General features: G+C 37.1%; 1 protein-coding gene across 3 annotated transcripts in view; it reads right to left on the reverse strand.

Annotated features, from left to right (window-relative positions):
- LOC6041325 (protein outspread) overlaps positions 1–25,974 on the reverse strand; it is a 302,805-nt gene that overhangs the window by 53,602 nt on the left and 223,229 nt on the right. For all 3 annotated transcript variants that reach the window (XM_038254900.1, XM_038254899.1, XM_038254901.1), the window contains exons 3-6: positions 21,183–21,248; positions 9,785–9,973; positions 9,664–9,727; positions 9,012–9,263 (exon numbers count right to left, since the gene is read on the reverse strand). In XM_038254900.1, the coding sequence (XP_038110828.1) occupies positions 9,012–9,263; positions 9,664–9,727; positions 9,785–9,973; positions 21,183–21,248 (571 nt within the window). The remainder of the gene's footprint in view (positions 1–9,011; positions 9,264–9,663; positions 9,728–9,784; positions 9,974–21,182; positions 21,249–25,974) is intronic.

The following is a 25,974-nucleotide window of genomic DNA, read 5'->3' on the forward strand; positions in this document are numbered from 1 at the left end:
CACGGGTCCCCCACAGACCGTTAAAATGAAAAAAAATCCACCCAAACCAATGATTGCACATGGTTTCTGGGACCATTCTACACCTCTGGGTCGAATTTCAAAATATTTTCCGGCAGAATTTTCGAATACGGTCAGTTTTAGTTTTAGTCCGCAAATTTTGAGTAGAAATTAAGGAGAAATCGCATGTAAAATGCGTAGGAAAAGTTCAAAGTTTCAATGGTTTAACTCTAAAACGTTACTGGTCATGGCTTTAAATTGTACTTACATGTAGCATTTTACATGCGATATCTCCTTAATCTCTACTCAAAATACTAAAACTGACCGTATTCGAAAATTCTGCCGGCAAATATTTTGAAACTCGGCCCAGAGGTGTAGAATGGTCCCAGAAACCATGTCCATTGGTTTGGGTGGAATTTTTGTTTTCATAATAACAGTCTGTGCGGGACCCGTGACATATCGAAATTGCCGAAAACTACCGGAAAAAGGCCAAAATTGCTTTTTTCGAGGATTGGACTTAGGACAATGCACATTTTCGTAAAAATAGTGAAGTTTTGGAGCTTTGGTGTCTTCAGAATAGTTGTTTGCAAACAGAAAGCGCAACTTTTGGTTTGGTTGAAAATTAGTGTGGTTTACGATTATGGTGATTTTTAAATTCTAATTTTTCAGGAATATTGTTGGGAGTTGTTGGGCTTGGCAATCTAAGCAATTTTAACGAAGACACCAACATTTCATCTCCCAATCTACACCTTCTACGACCAAATTTAGAAAAAGGTGTGCAAACCTTCAAAAATCAAATTTTCAGGGGTTAAGTTTTATGAGAAAAATTATGTTCAGAGCACTTTTAGAGCTCTAGACATTTTCATTTTTTGACAAGACAATTTGGACTAAAGTCGGAAGCCAAATTTGAGGCGTCATAGAAGACGTAGATTGCGAGATAAAATTTTTGTGTCTTGGACAAAGTTGCAAATCACCCTAATCGTGAACTAGCCTAATTTTCAACCTAACCAAAAGTTACCCCATTTTAATTGCAACAACGCTTCTCAAGACACCAAATCTCCAAAACTTCAAAAAATTTCAAAAAATCAATTTTCCACTAAATTTTGCTAACAGAACTACTGTGCAATGATCAATATGGAGACTTTTATTTAAAATTGGCTGGAGAATCGGTTCAGTCTGCGTTCGGATTTTGAAAACTTTTAGGTTAAGACCACTTTCCAAAACAAAAAAAAGAAAGATTTGGTAAATGACTTTTGTATATATTTCAGGAATGTTGCTCCATCCTGATTTTTTTTGCAAGATTTTTGTAACATATTAAATTGTTTTCACTAAAATTTTAATCAGAAAAATCGTACAAGTTCGTCTTTGATCACTTTTTGATACGAGAGCAATTCTCTGAGATTTCGGTCATTCGATTTTTTTTTTGTAATTTCAATCCGGCAGAAACTTTATTGGTGCCTTCGGTATGCCCAAAAGGCCATTTTGTATAATAAATTTGTCCATATACTTTTCCGTACAAATTTGGCAGCCATACAATAATGATATATGAAAATTCAAAAATCTGTATCTTTTGAAGAATTTTTTTCACCGTTTTGGTGTCTTCGGCAAAGTTGTAGGTAATAATATTAATACACAGTAATTTTTTCAAATGATTTTTATATTCACTTTTTGTCACTAAAACGTGATTTGCAAAAAACACTATTTTTATTTTTGTTCATTTTCTGATATGTTCCAGGGTACATCTAATGTCATCTTTGCAGAAATTTCCTGAATAGGCAAAATATCTTTGATCGAGTATTGAATTTTCGAATCAATTGTTCAACTTCATTTTTCGGTTTAAAATCGAATTTGCAATCAAAAAGTACTTTTTTGCAATTCCGTCGTAAAACTACTTACTTTTCCTGTCATTCTTGAACGATGAAATAGCCTACTTTTCTGTACCAAAAATAACAAAATCGAATAGCAACACTTTTCAAAATAAATGCTGAAAAGTTCTATTTTTCAGCACTCAAATGGGTGCTGAAAAGTTGAACTTTTCATCACTTGTTTTGAAAAGTAACACTTTTCAACATTTTTTTTGATTTAACCGATTTATTGACAAAATACATGAAAATTTGACATCAAATTTCACTCAGTGTGTTTTTTGGAATTGCAAAAAATGTTGTATGGAACTCGTTGCAAAACTTGATTTTTTCAGCACTCTTCGTATTTATCCAACTCGGTGAACCTCGTTGGATAAATGTACGACTCGTGCTGAAAAAATCCTCTTTTTGCAACATGTTGCATAAACTACTATTTTGCAATTCTTTCGTGAAACTTACTTTTCCTGTCATTTCTGAACGAAGAAAAAGCCTACTTTTCTGTACCAAAAATAACAAAATCGAATAGTAACACTTTTTAAAATAAATGCTGAAAAGTTATCATTTTCAGCACTGAATTAAATGCTGAAAAGTTGAACTTTTCAGCACTTGTTTCGAAAAGTAATACTTTTCAACATTTTTTTGATTCCAACGGTTAATTGACAATTGACACTCAAAGGGTGTTTTTTGGAATTGCACAAAATGTTGTATGGAACTTGTTGCAAAACTCGATTTTTTCAACAATCTTCGTATTTATCCATATGTACGACTCGTGCTGAAAAAGTCTTCTTTTTGCAACTCGTTGCATAAGCTACTATAGTGAAATTTTGATAAAGTGCACCGTTTTAAAGTTATACCCATTAACTTTATCGAAAATAGTCGCAGTTATTTATTTTTAAAAATGAGTGCCCACGTTTGCCCACCAATGATAAAAATATTTTTGAAAAGCTAAGAAACTTTAGAAAATTGTTGATACGACCCATAGTTGCTGAGATATTGGCATGCAAGTGTTTGAAAACAGGAAAATTGATGTTTTCCAAGTCTCACCCAAAAAACATGCCATTTTCTAATGTCGATATCTCAGCAACTAATGGTCCGATTTTCAATGTCAAATATGAAACATTCGTGAAATTTTCTGATCTTTTCGAAAAAAATATTTAGATTTTTTGAATTAAGACTACCATTTCAAAAGGACGTAAATTGAATGTTTGGCCCTTTCGAAATGTTATTCTTGATTCAAAAAAATGACAGCTGCCATACCGAAGGTACCAAAAAAGTTTTAGCCGGATTAAAAAAAAACAAAAATTAAAATTAAGAAAAAAAAGACCGATTTTGTAGAGAATTGATCACGATGCAACGGCTTCGGAATACGACAATTTTCAAATTACTAAATACAACAATATTTAAATAACTAAAGCCTTTTTCAAATGCCATTCACGAGACCAACTGTCTTCATTTGCACAAAAATCGCTTTGATAAGGATAATATGTCTAAAATAATGTTGAACTTTTAAGTGACCATAACTTAACAAATATCAGTCTGATTCTCAATGTCATGAAATAATTCAATCGTCAAGTTTTCTGACCTTTTCTATTTTAAAAAATATATGATTGAAAATGAATGATTTTGGTACTGACCGGCAAAATAAATATGAATCACTTTTCATGAAATCTTAAAATTTATTCACTGATAAGTTCAAATTTAAGTTATTTCATAAACTCTTCTTAAATTTCGTACAAAGAAGTGTGTGAATTAACTTCCAACTTTGTAACACATCGAGCGTAACCTTTCTTGTGGCTTCTCTGAACAAACACAAACTGGTTCCATTGATCGTCTCCCAGCGTTGGATTGTTGCCTTTGGCGGGCTTCTCCTACCATTCAGTGGCATCGACCAATTTGTAAATGGCTGCTGTTAGTACACGACAAATAATTAATTAATGCAGTTCACTCTTCGTAATTCAACTGCCCTGCACAATCCTCCCTCTCCTAGCTGGCGCGAGTTCGTGGGTTTGCACTTGGGAAAGCGCCACAAAGCACATCCTGCTTCGTTCTATACCACTGGGGGCTTGAGTTGGATGGTGCAAGAACCGACTAAATGAATTTAAATTGCCCTCGATCGAATCGCGCGGATCGCATCGAATAAGGGCTGAGCCAAGCCAAGAGAGTGCAACAACAACAGAAGGCAACCAGAACAGTCTGCTGCCGCCGCCGCCGCCACAATCAATGATATTCAATTAATCAATGGGAATAATAGTAATATTTCAATCGACGATTAAATAATTCCAAAGCAGCAGCTTCTCCTTGCTCGGTAAACACTACAGGCCAGCCGCACGGTCAGTTGCATGAAAAAGCCGAAATGAAGACTCGTTTTGAAAATAAACTTTAAGGATTAAGGGATTTTATTTTCGGAAAAAAATCTGATTTCTTGAAAACGGCGTAATTTTTTTGGTAAACCTGCCAGACACTCTTTAGCCAACATTTTATATCGTCCAAATCTGGGTGCTGAATAGTTGTTCCCAAAACGGCCTAAATTTTGAACTGTCAAGGTCCCAAGTAGCATTTGGCAACATGATAAATTTGACTAAGTCTAGTTTTTGTTTTGTTTTTCTGTAGAAACATAAAAATGACATTTTAGCAACAATACGTTGCAATGTTGCAAACCTTTCGAATTGAAAACAACTTTGCAACAATGAATTTCGTTTTGTAATCGAAACATATTGAAAACTTATTGGTTCCATTGTTGCAACATGTGACTTAGCCTGATTTGTGTGCTAAGAATAATATTGAAATCAAAAATCCTTAGATACAGTTCAGCCCAACCATTTATTCTTTCATCAATTAGTCCGTGGCTCAGTGGTAGAGGCAAGGTGTGAAGATCTGAAGGTACCAGTCCAGAATCTCGATGGATACACTTTAGTTTTTTTGTTTAAATTGATTTTTTTTGTTTCGCGCAAATTAAACGACAACATAATAGGGACGTGGCGTTACATCGTGCTGCCATCTGGTTTTTTTAAGCGCAAGAGTGGAAAAGTGCTGAGTCATCGTCTAAAAATAGACGGCGTCCTATCTCGCCCAGCAAAATGAAGTCGATAAAGTAGTCGGTTTCGATGAGAAAAAGTGGAAAACGTGGTCTAAAAATAGCGACGCCATCCCCCTATGGCAACATCATGACAACACAACAAACTACTTTACCGACATATTTAGACAAACAAATTGTTTCTGGAACTTCGTCGTAACAAAGTTGAAACAAGCGGCTAAATGTTGCCAACACAAAATTTTCGTGCGCTTTTTAGGGCACCACGAGTGTTCTAACTATGTTGTGATAGCACATTTTGGGTGTTACGAAATAGTTGCATTTAAGGATCCGCAACAAAAAGTGTTACTTGGGGTGGAACCAATTTACTGTTCGCCAAAAGTAGATAGTATTGTTATCGATCATCAAAAATTGTGTTTTTTTTTTGCAAAAATGAAAAATGTGTGGTTTGAAGGTTGTAGGCGAGATCATATTTTTTTTTAAATAATTATTAGGCCGTTGCAAATATTTTTTTAAAGTTTATGTCCCTGGACTCTGGCCAAAGCTTGTATCCATCCAGAAGCTGTCTTTATTGTTTGATTCCATTTGAAAACCTGCTGATTTGTTGGATAAGCTTCGCTAGAATTAGCGAACTTTTTTCGCTGGACCAGGAAAAGCTGCAGGATTCCAAAATTAGCCAGGGAATTTATCCACGACTTTGCAGAATGACCGCAGTTCTTGTCACCCGTAAAAAAGAAAAAAAAATCTTCAAACCGATCGAAACCTGAAAACACACACAATTTTCCAGCAAAAGATGACAAAAACTAGACAAAATAGAACACATACTACTGATATACTACAGCTCATTTGCCAGTAAGAAAAAAGTCATTCTTGTGCTTGAACAGCCTCCTACTTTGTAGATGTAAACAAAGTGGGATCATTCGAAAATCACGTTACGCATTCTCTCTATTCATCACCCAGGTCCAAATATGACATTAATTTCACATTCTTAGAAATAAAAGATGATTCAATTATAATTTACCTAGTATGAATTAAATTTAATTTTCAGTCATCTTACAAAAATCCTAGACTACTTTTTATAAGGTCCTATAAATAAATGTAAACACACCTTATGTCAACCTTATGTTTACATTTGTTTATAAGACTTTAAAAAAGTCCAGATACATTGCAAGTGAAACATGCAGAATATTGACAGCTGATAATTTTTAGTACAAACAAGGTAAAAGCAATTTGATGTTCCACTCTCCTAATTCTACTGAGTGTACCATCATAACGGACAAGTCACGAAACGACCTCCACGAGGAAAAATCTTCTTGCGCTGCGAGCGGATTTCGAGGCCGTGCGCAGTGTAGGCAAAGAGAGGTGTAAGAAGAGAACGGGAAATTCTACACAGTTTGTAAAATGAAAATGAAAACATTTTAAACGAATGCAGCTGGTATTTAAAAAATAACAACACTGATGAAAGTGGAATCGTTGCGAAGCTTCTGCGGCAAAAGAGCTTCCAACCTTCTTGGAGTTCAGAATTGGCGATTTTTTTTCCTCTCTTCTCTGTACAACACAAACAGAAGAAACGCAAGCGCGGAGTTGTTTTTCTGTGCGCGAGAGAGCGATGTGAAAAGTTTATAAATAATGAACGCTTCTCGAGAAGGTCAATAATTATTGTTTTCTGCGTTGCCTCTTTTTGCTGCGGGTTTTTCTTTATCGATGTTTTCAATTTGTCGGCTTGTTGGCCATTTTTTTCTCGTGCGTCGTTCGACAGCAATTTTGTTGCACATTTTTCCAATCAACGCACTCGTTTACTAGTCGTTAGTGAGTTTCTTTCTACTCAAACAAGTAGAAACCATTCCGTCGATGTTACGCACTTTTCATGCAATACAGAGGCTTAATATAGTAAAAACAATACTTATAGGCGTGGTAAACAAACAAATTTTGAGTTTCAAACATGAAATATAAATTTTATTGTCAAGCAATGTAGCTTGTTTAGTTCCTTTCCGAGATTCGATTAAATCATTGAATTATGTTGAAAATTAGTAATTTAGTATTTTTCACAATACATTGGCTCAGCAACAAAAAAACTTATGTTTGCAAGATTTTTTTCATCGTTTCGACTCTGTGACCAAATGTTTCAAGATAAAGCGATTTTTGAAGGATATTTTTTGGCAAAGATTTTGCACAAGATTTTGGAAGGGGGGGGGGGGGGTGGCAAAAAAATAATAGTTCCGCGGGCCACCCTTTGTTTTGCATATTGTCTGTTGTGTGCTATCTTGTGATAACGACCATTTAGAACTTTTCGAGAAAATCGATTTTTAAAGTTAACAATGAATGATGGAGTCAACATTTTTGAAGCAATCGGTTCGTTTACTATCGCTAAACAAACGCTCCAAGTTTTAACTAGGGGGAGACGGGGTAATATGCACCCCTGGGGCAAAATGCATCCCCTGCTTTTCTCGGTGTTGGAAATAATTTTCCGGAGAAAAAATCATAGAAATTGGAAGCTTAACATTGTAAAACCATGCTGGAAAAAGCTAAAGTTATTTGTAAAACTTTAAAATGTTGTGTTTTGATCTAATTTCAATTGAACTTCCAATATGACATTTTGACAATATAAAAAGCATTTATTTAAATTGTAGGTGTTAATTTATGAAGTTTTTGTCACAATCTTCATTATTCTATAGATAGATGATTCCAAAATCATGGAAAAATGTGTTTTTAATTGAATTTTATATTAAAAGCGTGGTCGGGGCAAGATGCACCGCTCCTTTGTAAAAAAACAGCGGTGTCATCTAGTGGTGACTAATGAAAACTGCTTTTACCCGGTGCATTTTGCCCCGATGTTGTGGTGCAACAATTTTTTTTTAGAAAATTGTTATTTTTAAACAATTTTGAGGGTTTTGAAAACTTTTTTTATATGGATGACGAAGAATATAAGTTGTTTTAGACCATCTAACAAAATGCTTCCACAGAAATGCTGTTATGGTTTAGAAATCACAGTTTTCCCTCAGGGGGTGCATATTACCACCTCTCCCCCTTATTTGGTTTGGGGAGAGTGAGGAGACTTGATCCCCTTTTTTTGTATCACACATAATTCTGACAATTTCTCACAAAACTATGAACTTTTTGCATGAATTGAAAGCTTAGACATTCAACTATGTTTGGCTGATAAGGGTATTTCATCAGATAAACTCTTCGAATTATGCCAAGCGTTTTAAAAAAAATATTTAAACCGGCATTTTCAAAATGTTGGGGGTAATTTGATCCCCCTTTCAACATTTTGAAGAAATCTTAAACAAAATGTTTCTTATTCATTCAAACTTTTAATTTTCTATAAGTTACAGCAAAATCACATTAAACCTGTACGTTTGTGTTCAAAATATAACAAGTTTAGCATGCAAAATATTTAAAAACCTAAAATTTTCTTTTTTGGACCAAAACTGAGCATGTTTAAAAAAGCTGGTAATTTTTGTTTACAAAACTTTTGAAAAATGGTTCAAACTGCAGTAAGTTATGTACAACTATACTAAAGGAAACTATGTATAAAAACCCAGCCCAATTATTTAAACGCACTTTTTTAAACAATTGATTGTAAAAATAGTATGACGATAAATCTAACGTTCATTTTCATGTATAAAAACTATTTTTTTGATTTTTTTTGAGGATTTTCAATACTTATCAAAACAAAGAAAAAAGATCTCTTGGAAGGTTTTTGCAGCACTTTTTAGAAAAATGTGTGTAACTCAATTTAAACATTTTTTTAGTTTTTTTCTTTGTTTTCTACAATGAGTTTTAGTCAATTTCGCACAACTTTCTAGAACAAAGCTAATTGTTTTATCCACATGCTGACGAGATACAGGCTTGGGATCATGTGTCCCCGGAGATCAAGTCCCCCCACTCTCCCCTACACCATTCCGGTTTCCGGGAAACGGAAGCGAAAAAACAGATAGAAGGTGCATACAAATTTGATGTTTTTTTTCTATTTTTTCAAGGTGATTTTTATCACGATTAATTTTGATTTTTATGCTAACAATTTTTGATCATAGTCCCTTCGTTGTGAATAAGAACAGAAATCTAGTTCCACCAGAATCAAATCAAACATTAAAATTAGAAAGGGAAGATTTGCCTACCTTTGGTGTTCGCGTTGCAGCTGCCATTATTGCTAATGTTGTTGTTGCTGCCGCAGGTGCTGATGCTGATGATCGTGGTGGCGGAGGAGGAATTTTCATTATTTACATTGAGATTGTTCTCATCGGAGGCGACGCTGAGGTTGTCCACGGGACTCCAGGAGCACGGTGCCGCCAGCGCTTCCAGATTGGCAATCGGCGACGGCAGCGTGTCTTTGTGGTACGAATTGTGTCGATTCCGGCCGGCCGACGGGGCTGCGGTTCCGCGTGCGATTGGTTCCATCACCACCGGATCGGGGAACGGGTTCGGGTTCAGGTTTGGGGGAGAGAGAGAGAGAGAGAGAGAGAGAGAGAGAGGTATAAGAGAAAAGCGCTGGAATTCAATTACACTTTGGCATCGGTTCTTCTTCCAGATTCTAAAGGGTTAGCGGTACTTTCAATAGACCATTTGCGAAATGAGAAATTTGTGCTATGCAAGCGATTTCTGTGAAATTATGAATAAATTTGCATCAGGAATGAGGAAGACGATTGGACTGGCGCGGACTTTTCTTTTGAAGCAGTGCGACTTGCGCAGCAGATGTTAATGGATCTGAGTACCACGCGAGGTGCGTTCTAAAAAAAAATGTGCTGGCAGAATTCAATCTCAAATACTCACGTTGTGACTGTAATATTGTTGTTGCCTGACCGCCAGGAAATGTTGCATTCCGTTTATGTCGGCCCTGTGGATTACAGATCATTATTGGTTATTGAAAATATATCGTCCAAAATATACAAACCTTTGACTTTGGAAAGGCAGATAGCACATTGAACCACCACTTGGTCTCCTCGGGGCAGGTACCTTTGACGAACGTGACCCGCTCTGGAGCCGTGATGGCAATCGAGTGCGGGTGACTGGTGACATCCTCGGCGGTGGTTACTTCCAGCACCTTGGTCATGTCGATTATGGCCTGGGGAATTGTTTCGGGCTGAAATTTATAAAAAAAGGACACAGTGTAAGATTGGTAATGTTGTGTGATTTATCTACATTATTAATTAATGAAAGCCATAGAAAAATTGACCTTAAAAATTTTGGTTTTGCTGTGACCAAATTGTCCGTTTGTACGTAGACAGTAGGGTGCCCAGAATATGGGACTTTTTTTTAAAACCTCGCTCCACAAGCTGATTATTGTTCTTTGGGCTATTTTAGGATATAAGTATATTACATTATGTTATATATTATATTGCCAAATATGAGCAAAGTTGGTTAACGTTTACCAATTGATACTCGAAGGTGAAGTTTGTATGGGAAAAATGGAAAAAAATGTATGAAAATGTCAATTTTCTTACTGTTTGGTCTGCACGGTGCGCTATTTCCATCCAAATATTTTCAAAAGTGAGTATCTTATTGGAATTGTAATGTTCTACAATTTTGTAGAACATATCAGAGCTGTAAAACTCGATCCTGAAAAGTTATTAGCAATTTAAAAATGTCATTTTTGTATGAAAAACATTTTTAATTACCAAACTCAGGCTCGGGAATTAATGAGTTAATCTCAACCTTAAAATAACCCAAAAAACCGTTTCGGCTTGTGAAGCAGGAGGTCATATTTACTGGGTACCCTAGTACACAGTTAAAAATTGTGTAATTTTGGAAGGTGTTTAATTTGAAGGCCTTATATTTCTTCTTTTATTATGTAATATTACCACAATTAAGACTGAACAAATTGCATTATACAAGAAAAGAAGTAAATTTAATCATTTTTGTAAGTAAAATTATCAGGGTTGCGGAGTCGGGTCATATTTCAAACGACTCCGACTCCAGCTCCGACTCCGGCTTTCTGAGATTAGTCGACTCCGATTCCGACTCCGGCTCCGGCTTTCAGCTCCAACCGACTCCGACTCCAACTCCGGCCTACGTACTCTAGCCGACTCCGACTCTGACTCCGACTCCAGCTTTTAACAAATGGTTGGCTCCGACTCCGACTCCGACTCCAAATATTTTTTAATGTTTCAAAAGTTACTTAACTATTATTTTGAAAACATTGATAAATAGGACTATTTAAATACTCTCTAAGTGTCATGTTTTTCTCAAGAAAAATATGTTCGAATCACAAAACCAAAAAAAAAAATTTAGGTTATAAGTTTTTTTCCGTCATTGAAAAAAAAAATCTAAAAATATCTCCGGTTTTGAGCGCATTGTTAGAAAAACAATTGTGTAAGTAAATTTGGATTTATTTACTTAACCTCAAATTTACATTAAATTTATCAAAAGCTAAAAAAATCAAATATTAAATTGTTATTGACTGCCAAAGTCAGGCAGCAGGCTTGGTCGAATGGTTAAGCTGTGCGCATCGTAAGCGGATGATCATGGGTTCGATTTCCATCTGCTCTAACCTTCCATCGGATGGAAAAAGGACCCTTAAGCTACCTTTCCAAGAAGAAATTTTCTAAGGACTTTGATTTGCAATGATAATCACAGTCCGTAATATTGGCGTGGGACATACAGTATAAGAAAATTCTTACCGGTAGAAAAAAAAAAATTTTTTTTCTGTACATTTAATTTTTAGGTTCTTTTTGGTACTGAAATCATGAGATTTTTTCAACGATAATTTTCAACGCTGTCAACATAGTTTGCCTAGGGATCAACATTATCAGATTTTAGTAGATAAAAAGTAAACATTAAGATAATCGATATATTTAACGAATGTATGACAAAAGGCCGAATGCCAAAAGGTCGAATTGACAAATGGTCGAATGGACAAAAGGTCGAAAGTGAACTAAAGGTCGAAAGGACAAAAGGTCGAACTAAAAAAAACTATTGATGTGAGTCTAAATGCATAAAAATCAAAAAAAAAAACAACTATAGGAAGGTATTAAGAACGGTTTTCATTAATTTCACTTCTTTATTCTTGAAAATTCAGAGGTCTTCTGAATAAAAACTTGCCCCGGATTGTCGGAAACTTTTTGAAAATGAATGGGGAGGGGAGTTATCTTTTAGAATATAAATAAATAGGATCGATTTTTTATATATTTACTTTTGAAATCATTTTTTTTTCTAAGGATCTAATTTGACCATGAAGGATAGATTGAATAAGGATTGAAGACCTGCAACAATATTTAATATGCAATATTTTTTCATGATTCGGAACTGTTAACATTTGAAAGAACTGAAAAATCACTAAAATATTTCTCCTTTTTTATGAATAAAATAAAATCTTATAAAATATTTTATAAGAAGTGTTTTAAAAAACCGCTAAAATTTGAAAAAAAAAACAAAGTTCACAAAACCATTACGACAAACAAGAATGAGTTGTTTTTAATTTTTTTAAATAAAATAAAAACTTAAAAAATATTAACAATAAAGAATAGGTGGTTTTTTTTATAAAAATAAACTTCTCAAATATTTTAGAAATCGAGCTTTTTCTTTCAAAGAACTGCTCATGTTTGAAAGAATGGAAAAACTCACAAAAATATAATTTCAACCAAGAATAGGTTGTTTTTTTTTTTAAATAAAAAAAACATCCAAAATATTTTAAATGTTGAATTTTTTTTCAAAGAACTGCTCATGTTTGAAAGAATGTAAAAATTCACAAAAATATTTCAACAACCAAGAATAGGTTGATTTTGGAATGTTTATTTATTAAATTAAGTTTCATTTTTTCACATTCGACCTTTTGTCCTTTCGACGTTTTGTCCATTCGACCTTTTGTCCACTTTCGACCTTATGTCTATCGACCTTTTGGCATTCGACCTTTTGTCAATGCGACTTTATGTCTTTCGACCTTTTGTCGCACATCCATATTTAACATATTCAATGATTATTTCAAAATTAGTTGCAACTTTCTTTGATCTTTTTTTCAGTTTCGTTGATTTTTTGTTGGAAGAGTTATTCTAAATATAGGCAATAGGAAGCAGTCAAGATTCAATATAATATTCCTAACTACAAAACCAATATTGTTTACTATTTTTTGAGTTATGATACTACATACTTGGGTAAGAGGGGATTAACAGGTTATCATTTTGCGATCATAGTGAAATAACACAATCAGAGCTTTCCAATCACAATAAAAAGTTTCAAAATCATAATGGCTAAAAAATGGCAACGCAGTGCATGCGACTTAACATTCCAACGCCCAAGGCTCCAAAAAAGTTGGAACGGTAACTTCAACTCGCTGGTTCTCGGGCATAACTCACCCAATCAAGACGATTCTTTTTTCCAGTGATTTGTTAGGATGTCTAGATGATCCTAGAACTTTGCCGAACTCAATTTGATCAAATCTGTATTTTTTGCGATCAAAAACATCGTTCCAACTTTTTTTTTCGCGTGTAAAAAAAAAATCGCCGAAAATTCCGCGGAGGCAGTCTTTTTTGAAAAAGTTGGAACGATGTTTTTGGTCGCAAAAATTACAGATTTGATCAAATTGAATTCTGCAAAGTTCTTGGATCATCTAGACATCCTAACAAATCACTAGAAAAAAGAATCGTCTTGATTGGGTGAGTTATGCCCGAGAACCAGCGAGTTGAAGTTACCGTTCCAACTTTTTTGGGAGGCTTGGGCGTCCGTGTAAGTTGGACATGCGTTGGGCGTTCCAGTGTTAAAAAACATTTAAAAATATAAGAAATTTTGTAAAATAAGCTGTTTAATAGCAAAACTGAAATAAAAAAACACATTTTTAAAGTAATTTAAGATAACTCCGACTCCGACTCCGACTCCGACTCCGACTCCGGGATATCAGAAATTTTCGGCTCCGACTCCGACTCCGACTCCGGCTCCGACTCCGACTCCAGCTGTTCGAGTTTTGACGACTCCGACTCCAACTCCAGGTCTCCAAAAAGACCCGACTCTACCGACTCCGGCTCCGACTCCGACTCTGACTCCACAGCCCTGAAAATTATACATTTTTTGTTCTGACATAAATGATGTACTCATTCCCAGATATACCTAATATAACCACACAGCTAAAAAAGTAGTAATCCAGCTGCGTGTAAAAGGCCTGGGTGTAAAATAAATATTGCATTATTTATTTTGTGCAATTTTATGTGATTTTACACCCTGAAATATGTAGCCCATCAGTATAGGAAACCTACTTGACTGAAAAGTCAAGCTCATATATGCGTTTATCCTTACAACTTTTCATCGGTCTGATGGCCGAGTGGGCTATCGCGCCAGTCCTTACTGTTGGTGCTGGGTTTGAATCCCGTCGGTTTTAACTTTTTTTTTGTGTTTGCAAAAATTGTACATGCAGTGTGTAATATTAAATGTTTATTTTGACGAAGGTGATGAGCATGCTTTTGCATGCGATTTTACCATCGGATTTTTTGCTGTGCATGATTTGTTTTACTGTTTATGTAATAAGAATTCAATCTTATTGAGACCTTTAAAAAAACAAAAGCTATGATAGTATGTCAACAAGGGTCAATTGAAAATCACGTGGTATGCAAATACTGCAAATTCAAGCTTATAAATTCAGTATATAAGCAGTTTAATTTTTGAATTTTTTAATCCGGCAGAAACTTTTTTGGTGCCTTCGGTAATTCTCTATATTTTGCTTTTTTGAACTTTGTTGATTCGACCCTTAGTTGCTGAGCTGTTGCCATGCAAAGGTTTAAAAACAGTGTTCGGTGATGACCCCGGGACCCCTACGAACTACAACCCTGGACCGCGATCTCTCACCAATACGGTTAACACAGCTCGTCCATCGCTCTGGACCTGTACGGGACTTGAGCTGACGGTCAATGCGAGTAAGTGAGAGGTCAGCGGTCATCATGATCATCGATGGGTCATCACCGAGGTTTTCTGTGGTGGTGTGAGGGGGAGCGGTTGTCTACTCCGATTCTCCCTGAGAGGATCGGAGTAGAGAGCATCGCACGACCCGTATGCGCATGATACCGAGGTTCAGCAGGATCTACAAAACTATTTCACGTTAAGTCGTAAACCGCCAATCGGCAAGGAAGGTCGGATACCTAACCCGCGCGTAGCATTTATTTACCTGTCCAAACTGATGGATTTTAATGTGTTTAGTTTTACTTCACGTGCGTGTGTTTTACTTGTTCTGTGTACTTGGACCTCCGCGGTCTTCCGTATTGGCCAGCTCACAAGGCCGTCTCGCCCTGGATGATCGGCTGAAGGTGATTGACCCCGAGCAGCGAGCGTTGACCTGTACAGACGACCAGCAGCACCAGCTATAGCAGACAGGCAAGTGGATCTTCAATCCTGCAAGTCGATGTTGGGGTGATTTGCCGAGCTATCGAAGGCCCAAATCGCTTCACCCCTTCAAACAGGAAAATTGATGTTTTCTAAGTCTCACCCAACCAACCCACCATTTTCTAACGTCGATATTTCAGCAACTAATGGTCCGATTTACAATGTTAAAATATGAAACATTCGTGAAATTTTCCGATCTCTTCGAAAACAATATTTCTAGATTACTTTTTCAAAACAACCAATGCGCCATGGGTTTCCTAAAGTAAGCGAGATTTTCAAAATTTTCAAAGCAAGACTTACATTTCAAAAGGGTCAAGTTTTGTGACAACAAGTTAAATTAAAAATCACCAAAAAACATTTTTACCCTGTATCATTTTTTTCTTACAATTTTGCCGAAGACAACAAATCAATCAAAAAATTCCTTCAAAAGATAAATACAGTCGACTCTCTGGTTGTCAATATCCAAGGGATCGTCGAGGAAGAGAATCATCAGTTTACAGAACGATGCAAAATGAAGACTCGATCGAAAATATTTTTTTCTTGATACCCAGCTATGGGAGAGAATCATGGCAACGTCCATCAAACAAAAACAAACTAATGTCAAACACCCTTCAAAGCTTCGTTTCGCCAAGAAAAATGTCTATGCAAGCCATGAGAAAGTAAAATTATTGACAACCGGAAGAGATTTCTAAGGCAATCAGAATCCAAGGGACCGTCGAGGAAGAGATCCTTCAAGCAAGGGGAAATATCGAGGAATGAAGATAATTGAAGTATGCAGATTGAAGGGACTGAAGAATTCATCGATAGGTGGTGTTGCGACGAGAATAACGTTCCACTACAGGTTTAGCCGAGTGGGAACAAATCTTTCTTAAGGGCATTACCAACTATTGGAAATGTGGAAAGGAGAAGTAAAAGTAGGAAAAAGAAGATCGATAGAAAGGCAAAAGAAACGACCAGAAATCACAAGTACGACAAAGATCCGGCCAAGCCGATGCCATTTGAGAATTAACGTAGAAGTTGGTTAAAAAGTAATTCGCATACTGTAAAATTGTAAGTAAAGCTTCTACTATGATTGTATCCAAACTAATGAATTAAATAAAGTTTTAGCTAATCACCAACTAAACACGGTTGCCCAGATTTGCTCAAAGAAATTCAGTGACGCTGACTCTACCTAATCTCAACACTAAAAAATTTTACAAACTCCTGCGGAATTTGCAACTCAACGATGGAGTTCAACTGCAAAAAGTGCAACGAACCGGTGCTGGCAAATCGTGCAGATTTTCTTACGTGTTTGCAGTGTGATTCTCGCTACCATGCAGGCTGCTTGAGTAGGAACAATTCCACACCTAACCCGGAATGGTTCTGCGAGGAATGTTCCGCCGTAATGTGTCAATATGGACCGCTGATGCTCACTGTTCTGGACCTACGGAAGCTGGAGGAAGAGATTGTTGTGGAAAAGAGGAATTTGCGGAAGAAGTTCGCTGTTCTACAAACTCAATTGGACACGATACAAGGGAAAACTAAAACTCTGGTGGACACTTTTTCTTCGACATCATCGGTCGGGGAAGCCCAGATGTTATGCGCAGCGCTGAGAGACGAGTTTACCAGGTTGTATGCTGTTCAGCAATCGCCAACAAAAGTACACACTGAGGATCATCTTCAACAGATGTTTGCGCGTCAGGTCATCCCATCTGATTTGCCCAAGTTTAGTGGTAGACCCGAAGACTGGCCGATATTTATTAGCAGCTACAACAACTCCACGGAAGCCTGTGGTTTCAGCAACGTTGAAAATTTGATTCGGTTACAGCGTTGCCTCGAAGGTCCAGCTCTCCAGTCTGTGAGTAGTAAGCTTCTGCTGCCGAAGTGTGTTCCTCAAGTGATCTCCACCTTGAAGTTACTGTTCGGTAGGCCAGATTTGTTGATATCAACTTTACTATCACAAATTCGCCGCATACAAGCCCCTGACAGTGAGGACCTCAACTCACTAATACATTTTGGGCTAGCAGTGCAAAACTTGGCAGATCATATTGTGGCTGCTGGACTTCACGACCATCTAAACAACCCATGTCTGCTGCAAGAGATGGTTTCTAAATTACCAACACATATGAAACTAAGATGGGCCACTCACAAACAACTTCTTGGTGTGGTGAACATTGCGAGCTTCAGTGCCTTCATGTACGAGATCGTCGTAGCAGCCAGCCAAGTTACCTCCACAATGGTCACCACTGTAACTCGTGAGATACCCTAGAACGCGAGGATGCTCATTGTTGTGAAAGTGACGCAGCAAGAGATCAAGTACCGGAGGTGGATTCGCGATTGAGCCGCCGAGAGAGGAATAATCGATGTCTAATCTGTGACGAAAACGGACATCGGTCTCAGTACTGTGCAGTGTTCAAAACAATGCCGGTCAGTGAACGCTGGGACAACGTAAACAGAGCGCAGCTGTGTCCTAGCTGCCTGAACAGACATCTGCCGTGGCCCTGCAAGACCGCTACAGCTTGTGGAATTGAGGGATGCGGTCTGAAACATCATCGACTACTGCATACAGCGCTGCAGAATCCACCTTCGACATCTGGAGCATGTTTCACGTCGTCGAAAACGGAGATTTCTGCTGGTCTGAAATATGTTCCGGTACGATTGTAATCCAAGACAGTGGACACGTATGCGTTTATCGACGAGGGATCAACAGCGACGATGGTGGAAAGCAGTCTAGCTGAAGAGTTACAGCTTGACGGTCCAGTTGAAGACTTCAGTATGCAGTGGGTGGATGGGACGAAAGCTCAGAATACCAATTCTCGGACCATGGGTTTTCAAATCTCGGGTATCAATGAAACCAAAAAATATTCATTGTTTAACGTACATACTCAAACGAAACTTTGCATGCCTAAGCAAAGCATTAGAGCAAAGAAATTGAAGCAAACATTTTGTCACTTGAGGGAAACAGATATAAAAGGTTACCAACATGCTAGGCCGCGCCTACTGATTGGACTGACCAACACACACCTAACAGCACCAACAGAAGTGCGTGCAGGGAAAGTAGGAGAACCAATAGCATTCAGCTGTGCATTAGGGTGGTGTGTATATGGGAACAAGACGCTTGTTCAATAATTATTCTCTAGCAAATAAGTTTCTTTGTAACACTCCTCTGATCAGGTCGTATTACCGGGGGGAGAATGTTGCGACGAGAATAACGTTCCACTACAGGTTTAGCCGAGTGGGAACAAATCTTTCTTAAGGGCATTACCAACTATTGGAAATGTGGAAAGGAGAAGTAAAAGTAGGAAAAAGAAGATCGATAGAAAGGCAAAAGAAACGACCAGAAATCACAAGTACGACAAAGATCCGGCCAAGCCGATGCCATTTGAGAATTAACGTAGAAGTTGGTTAAAAAGTAATTCGCATACTGTAAAATTGTAAGTAAAGCTTCTACTATGATTGTATCCAAACTAATGAATTAAATAAAGTTTTAGCTAATCACCAACTAAACACGGTTGCCCAGATTTGCTCAAAGAAATTCAGTGACGCTGACTCTACCTAATCTCAACATTGATTATTGATATCGAGAAGATCGACAGCCAGAGAGTCGACTGTATTTTTGAATTTTCATGTATCATTTTTGTATGCCAAATTTGTTTGGAAATTAATATGGGAAAACTAATGATGCAAAATGGCTTCCAAAAAAGTTTCAGCCGGATTAAAAAATACAAAAATTAAAATAAATTAAAGATCGATTTTATTGGACCTTTTCAAAAAAAATAAAAAACTCCAGATATGAAAAGAATTTAATCTAATTGAGACCTTTTCAAAAGAACAAAAGCATGTCATGTGTATGTGTATGTCAAAAAGGGTCAATAGAAAATCGCGTGGTATGGAAATACTGCAAATTCTAGCTTATAAATTTGGTATATCAAAGAATTTCAAGTCACCCAACAATAAATTTGTGCAAAAAGCACAATCTGATAACGCCATTCAATTCAGCGTCCAATTTCGTTTTAAAAATAGCATTCGAGTTATTAATACAAACCCTAGTAACATTTTTAAACTTACAGGTTTTATCATGGTTCTGGAAACTTTCATACGGCCTATATGGGCTTTTATGGTCTACTTAAAACCTACCGTCAGTGGGGGTGACTATGGGTCAAAAAACGATACAACTCTCGTAATTTCTTAATAACAAAAACAATTTAAACAACATTGAAAATCTTTCAACGTAGATTTGTTCTTAGATAGTTTACTGACATTTTCCCAAAATATGGTGGATTTTGATGAACACTACCTTGAATGCCAATAGTTTGAAAATTGACCCAATCTCACCCCTTAGAGGGGGTGACATTAGGTCAAATGAAACTAAAATGATGCTCAAATACAACGATATGGTAAAAACAAGTCATCCAACGGTGTTTCTTGTTCGAGGGAATCGTATTGACATGCTACAATGTTTGAAGTGGAGATTTTCAAACATTTGGGTAGTTTTCGAGCGATTCTAACAAATGTATTAGAAAAATGATTTTTCGAGAGGTCATTTTTGGCCAAAAACGTACCTCAACTTTAGACAGCTGCCAAAATAACAGGATTTGTTCTAGGAACGAGATTTTTTCAGCGAAGTCATCTTAAGATGTCCCCTACACAACCCTTTTAACAGAATTCAGTTTCAATGAGAAGAACCTGAGAAATAGTAAAATCCGTAAAAAATCACTTTGACCCAATCTCACCCCCCAGACCCAATGTCACCCCCACTGACGGTATAATGTTACTAGGGAAAGTGACGACATAGGTTTTTTGAAAAAAGTCGAAAATCATAAACTTTTGGGCGGTACCAAAAAAGAAGGGATGGTCCAATTTTGCTTAAATTGAGGATTCTTGCATTTTTTAATAGTATACACAGCTCCACCAAATTTGAGAACAATGACAAAAAGCTGATTTCGGATTTTATATTTTTGTGTGCGAATGACCCTTATGGCAAATATTTTTTTAAGGTCGGTTAAAACGAAAAAAGTTTAGGAAAAAATCATTAATATTTATTTTGCAGTTTTTCATAAAGGCAGAACTGTTATGAATACCTTTGGTTTTGAAATTTCGAAAATCAGGCTTGAAATTTAGGATTCTGTTTTTTTTTAAATTGGTTGCTGGAAAATATAATTTGAAATCTTGGGTTTCGTTGTTCAAAATGATGTGAAAAGTTAGTAGTTTCAAAACTGCATAATTCAATTTAAACACATTTTCAGTCGGATTTTTGCTGCATTTTTATTATACATCATTATTTTTTCTCATGCATGTCATGTCTATAACTTAACAGCACACACTTTTTTCAAGATCAACAGATGAAAAAACAAAATCAAGAGACGTTGGACGATTTAGTTTAGGGGATCCATGATTGAAATTGATAACTGGTATACCTATAGGCTCGCTTCGTAAAACGTCTATCCATTTGCGTAAAAGAGGATTTGGGTGACTGACCATACATAACTTTCGGACGCCTAGAAATGAGCAGAAACTTGCAACAGAGACCACAAAAGACCCGGGGGTCTTTAAAGTGGATTGCTTTGCTTTGATTTGCAGGCTCGCCTCGAGCACTTTTGATTTTTCGTTCATGTTCAAAGTTTCAAGAATTTATATTTCCTTAACTTTCTCGTTGGGAGCAGATGAGAATCGAACCCAGGACCATTCGCTTACAAAGCGAACACCGTGAGCTACGGCCACTCTTCACCTTTTAACGACCTTAAAATTTCCTAAAAAAAAATAAATTTTTGAGTGTATACAAATCGAGTTCCTACTGTGAAGCCTTAAACGATTACCATTGTTGAGAAGTGTCTCATCTGAGAGCGAGTTCTGAACTGTAGCTTAAATTCTTCAGACAACCTTGAAATTGCACATTTGTGCTGTTCTGTGGGGGGTTATAACATCCCCCGCTGTTTGAGGAACTCAAGGGTAAACATTTTTCGTTTATTTTTTTCAATTTGATAATCTTGAGTTATTGGTTTGATACTTACGTGCTCGTCCACCGAATATGTGAGCTCTCCATCATCGTACAGGACGAACCACCTCCGCTGCCATCGCTGGAAATAAAAGGATAAAACAAACAATCGAAATTAGTTATGACAGCCGTAAATAACTTTTGAATGTTGGTGGATGGTTCTTTCGAGCAGCAACGAACAAAAAAGTTGGAATGAGTTTGGTGTTAATTTATTGGTTATAATTGAAGTGGAGATGAGAAATCATAAAATAAAGAGAAAGATTTTTGTTTTTCGTTGAACAAAGAGAAAGAAATCATTAATTTGGGTGTGGGATTTTTGTTCATCTGTGACTGTCGATGCCCTTACATGGACACAGTGCCATGTTTATTGGTGTTATAATTCAGCCAAATTTTTGCCATTTGCCGTTGTAGCAATGTTAAAAAATACGATAATGGTGAAGATGCTTGAAATATTTGTGTGAATAAGTTTTGCGAGTAAAAGGGCGGGAATCTTGGGGTGTTCCCGGCAGAAAAACAAGCCGGAGAATGGCCAAAAACGAACCGAAGATGACATTCAAATTCCTCTCCCCGGGGTGTTATTGCCGAAAGTTGGTACGAAAGTAACGGGGATTTAAGTACCAGCGCCGAAAACCGTCGAACGCTCGTGCTCTGTGGTGCCTGAGCTTGAAATCCCCTTTTATGGTTTATTTCGTTTTAATTTGGTTGTCTTTCGGCTGAATTCATACTAAATTAAGCGTTTTATAGTTATTTGATATTTTTTATTTCTCCGCAAACGCTTCGGATGGGGACCTATTTATAGTTGGAAGCCCTCGCGAGAGGCTCGACACTTTTCTCGGAAACTGTGCCAAGGCGGACGGAACAGCAGGGCCGATACAAACTGTCACCGGCGATTACCTTTCTTAATTGATTAATCATTCGGGCAGAACTGGCAGGTTCAATGTTCAACGATTGACCTAGATATATCCTCTCCTGCGTCATTCGTCTTGCTTACTTAAAACATTTTTCGAAAAGCAAAAACGAACAACCGACATTTATCTCATCCTCATTACGTCGATTATGCCCGGACAATTCTGCACATCACGCGGCAGCAATTTATCCCTGTGCGTGTCCGTTTTGATTCGTTTCACCGGAAGGATAAGCTCCTGACGGAACGTGACCGTCAGCGAAAAAAGGCCGCCCATGCTCGTCGATCCGGGGCGAAAAAAAAACACAATTGCAGTTAATCAGAGGGCGCACAGTGTAGAATTTTCTTAAATAAAGGAATCTGCAGACATTGTACCGTCTTAAGTAAACATGTTCAGAAAAGAAGAAGGAATTTGACCCTGATGGTTTAAAAACAAACTGATTCACTACAATGCAAATTTTCCTAAAACATGTTACAGTCATCCCACATATTCGGAACACCCACAAATTCGGAACACTTTTGTGATAATTTGTCAATAGCATGCCAAATGCAGCTTTTCTCTTGACCCTACTATTTTTAGGACCTTTATTTGGACATTTTCTTACTATTTTACTAGTAAAAGTAGTACTTTTAGAACAAAAAACTTCATTCCAAGACTATTTTGTCCAGAGCAGCAAAACACTGTCTCCAAATGGCCTGTTTCATAATTGTGGGATGTTATTGTGCCTCCCACAATTATGGAACACCTGGATTAAACTGATATTTTCACAAAAAAAGTTATCAGACCATGGATAAAACATCACTAAGCTTGAGTTATACTGATTGCAGTGTGTGAAGTCATTATTTTGTTACAAATATGTACTCCTGGAGAGATCCAAAGTTTGTTTACATCCGTAAGAAAAAAGTGTTCCGAATTTGTGGATTTCAAGGGTCAAAGTTTTTCTTTAAAAACTTGACATAAAAATTAAAATTTGCAGTTGTTCGATACAGCATTCGAAAGATCGCATGAAAAGCTTTCAAATGAAGGTAAAAGCGAATCATTAAGTTCAATTACCGATTTGCTATGATTTTTGGAACATTGGCCGATCTGTAAACTGTTCCGAATATGAGGGATGACTGTATAACAGCAATTAGATCAGAAGCAAATCTCGACAAATACATAAAAAAAATCAAACCATCCACTTTAACGACCCCGGGTTTTTGTGGTCTCTGTTGTAAGTTTCTGCTCGAACCAGGAAGTCCAAAGACATGAATGGGGAGAGCGCCCAAACCTCTTTCTACTTCAAGGAACCTATAACTCAAGGGTTCGAATTGACGACCTTTGGATTGCGATTCTACCGGAGCAGGCTTTGTGTACCTAACTTCTAATTGGACTATATAATCATACATTTTATCCACCATTATCTGACATTAAATGTGTCCACAGTGCTTATAATGTTTCACCTTGTAGATTCTTGAAATAAGATATGATTTTTTTTACGTTTTTTAACTGCTATTGTAAACAAGAGTTTCATTAGAAATGTACCCATTTTCTAAATCTCGTGGGTCTCGTGGCGCAGGGGTAGCGGCTTCGGCTGCCGATCCCGATGATGCTATGAGACGCGGGTTCGATTCCCGCCTTATCCACTGAGCTTCTATCGGATGGTGAAGTAAAACGTCGGTCCCGGTTTCTCCTGTCTCGTCAGAGGCGCTGGAGCAGAAATCCCACGTTAGAGGAAGGCCATGCCCCGGGGGGCGTAGTGCCAATAGTTTCGTTTTTCCATTTTCTAAATATAATAAAGGTAGTCGCCAAAGTCGTCGTAATGGTGCTTCTTCTCGTACGTGCATTTTTGTAGAATTTGAGTTAAGGACGTCATATTGTGCAACGTTCAATGCCTATTTGGGTAAGGCCTTCACAGATACTCCTTGAAATATTGGCACTCTTCATGCGAAAGTAGTTCTGATCAGATCGTGCTATTTTGACTTTGTCGGCACTTGTGACAAGTTACCAAAGGAAATTCATTAGGAAGACGTTTTGTCACACTTGCATGCACTGTTTATACAAAATTCAATCAAATTTTGTGACAATACACATAATCGTCAGCTCAATGAAACGTATTTGTTATTGTTTACATGGTGTGCTCTGGTTGTTGTTTATTCAAAGCCTATCCTGAAAACGCGTTTTTTCGAATCGTCAAAAAGCGACTACGACAAGATAGCACGATCAAAACGGATTGTCGTCGAGAACATGCTGCCAGGGTTGTCGAACCGATCGATGAAACAACAAGTGAATTATAATCACCCGCTCGGAAATTATTGGTATCGATTGGGTCTTTTTCGCGCATATTTATTGAACAGGCTGCTTTTTCAAAAGAAAAAAAAAAACTCAGTAAGGTTGTTAATTAAAGGTTATCCACCCTTTCGAGACGACAGGAGCAGACATGCATGGCATGGTTCGCTGTCCCCCTCTCGAGACAGAATAATGACCGTGGCAGATTCCAGTTCAGCGCGCCATAAGCTGATTAATTGCAGTTGAGTTTAAAATATGCATTGCGGTGACATATAGAACAAGGGAGAAGGAGAAAACTTTCAAAAGTTGCACTCCCTGGGCTCGATTGAAAAATCAATCCGGGGATGTCGATATGAGATTGTCAGTTCTTCGGAATCCTGTTTAAAATATATACCATCAACTGGAGCAAATAGAGACTACAATTTAAATAGGACCAGCAGTATTTAGAGCACTTAGAGCTAAAAATTTGGAAAGCAATGCACTTGTTTTGTTGTTCTGTGCCTTTTCTATCCAAAACTTGGGCAACCCTATTCTGACCTAAGCAAACTGAAAACAGTCGACATTAGCACGGTTGTCAAATGAGAGCCCACAACAAAAGCACTAATGGCCTATCTACAATCACTTAGCTTAGAACATCTAAGTAAAGTAGTTACTTAGGAAAGTCTGCAACTTACGTTCGTCATCCACAATCAACTTAGAAAACTTGCTGGGCTGATATACGTTGCTATGCAGTTGTTTGTTTACCTTTGATATGGAAACGTCAACTTACCGTAGATTTTGAAATTTTCCAAACCAAACGTCAGTTTCTAATTTGATTACTTTTCCATTGTAGAAACTCAGATTCATTTCCATTGATTCAAATTCCTAAGTTAAGTGAAATTTTCTAAGCTAAGTGATTGTAGATAGGCCATAACTGTCAAATGGTAGCCCATAACCCATTTTCAAATTTCCCGCAGTTCAAACGATAAATGTCTGAAAAAACACGTGAATTGTGTTGCTGATGGTAAATTCTATCATATCCTTGGAGATTCCATCCCAATATTGGCTGAAAATTCATATCGAAAAAAAGGTTTTTCTGTTTACCTTTTTTTGCTTTTTTTCTCTGGGTCGATCAAACAGTGCACCCGTACACTAAGAATCGGCATTACACATTTTTCAGTTTGGTTTTACACATTTGCACGGTACTTTTGAGTTTAACCAGGATAACACACTTCGTGTTACCAAAGTAATATGTATAATACTGATTCTTAGTGTTTGCTATCTGAACTTCCAAGATGGTGGCTTCTTCGCTACCCCCTGCCAAAACTAGTCAAAAATATCCAAAAAGGTGCAGTAGCTGTCACTCAATGTGTCCCGATTCGTTGCTTGAATGCTATCTTGTGTATGATAAGTCAGCGAAAAAATAATGAGTTCGGGCTATTATTATCAAAGACTACTTAATCCACCTTTAGGAGATTGGTGCCTCCATCACTTTTACATAGTAGTTTATCCCAAAACAGCAACAGTGGGGGTGACATTGGGTCTAGGGGATGATATAGGGTTAAAGTGTAATTTCTCAGGATCTTCTCAATGAAACTAAATTCAGTAAAAAGGGTTGTGTTGGGGACATCTTAAGATGACTTAGCTGAAAAATCT

The sequence above is a fragment of the Culex quinquefasciatus genome, chromosome 2 (genome assembly GCF_015732765.1).
Source record: "Culex quinquefasciatus strain JHB chromosome 2, VPISU_Cqui_1.0_pri_paternal, whole genome shotgun sequence".
Classification (NCBI taxonomy): domain Eukaryota; kingdom Metazoa; phylum Arthropoda; class Insecta; order Diptera; family Culicidae; genus Culex; species Culex quinquefasciatus.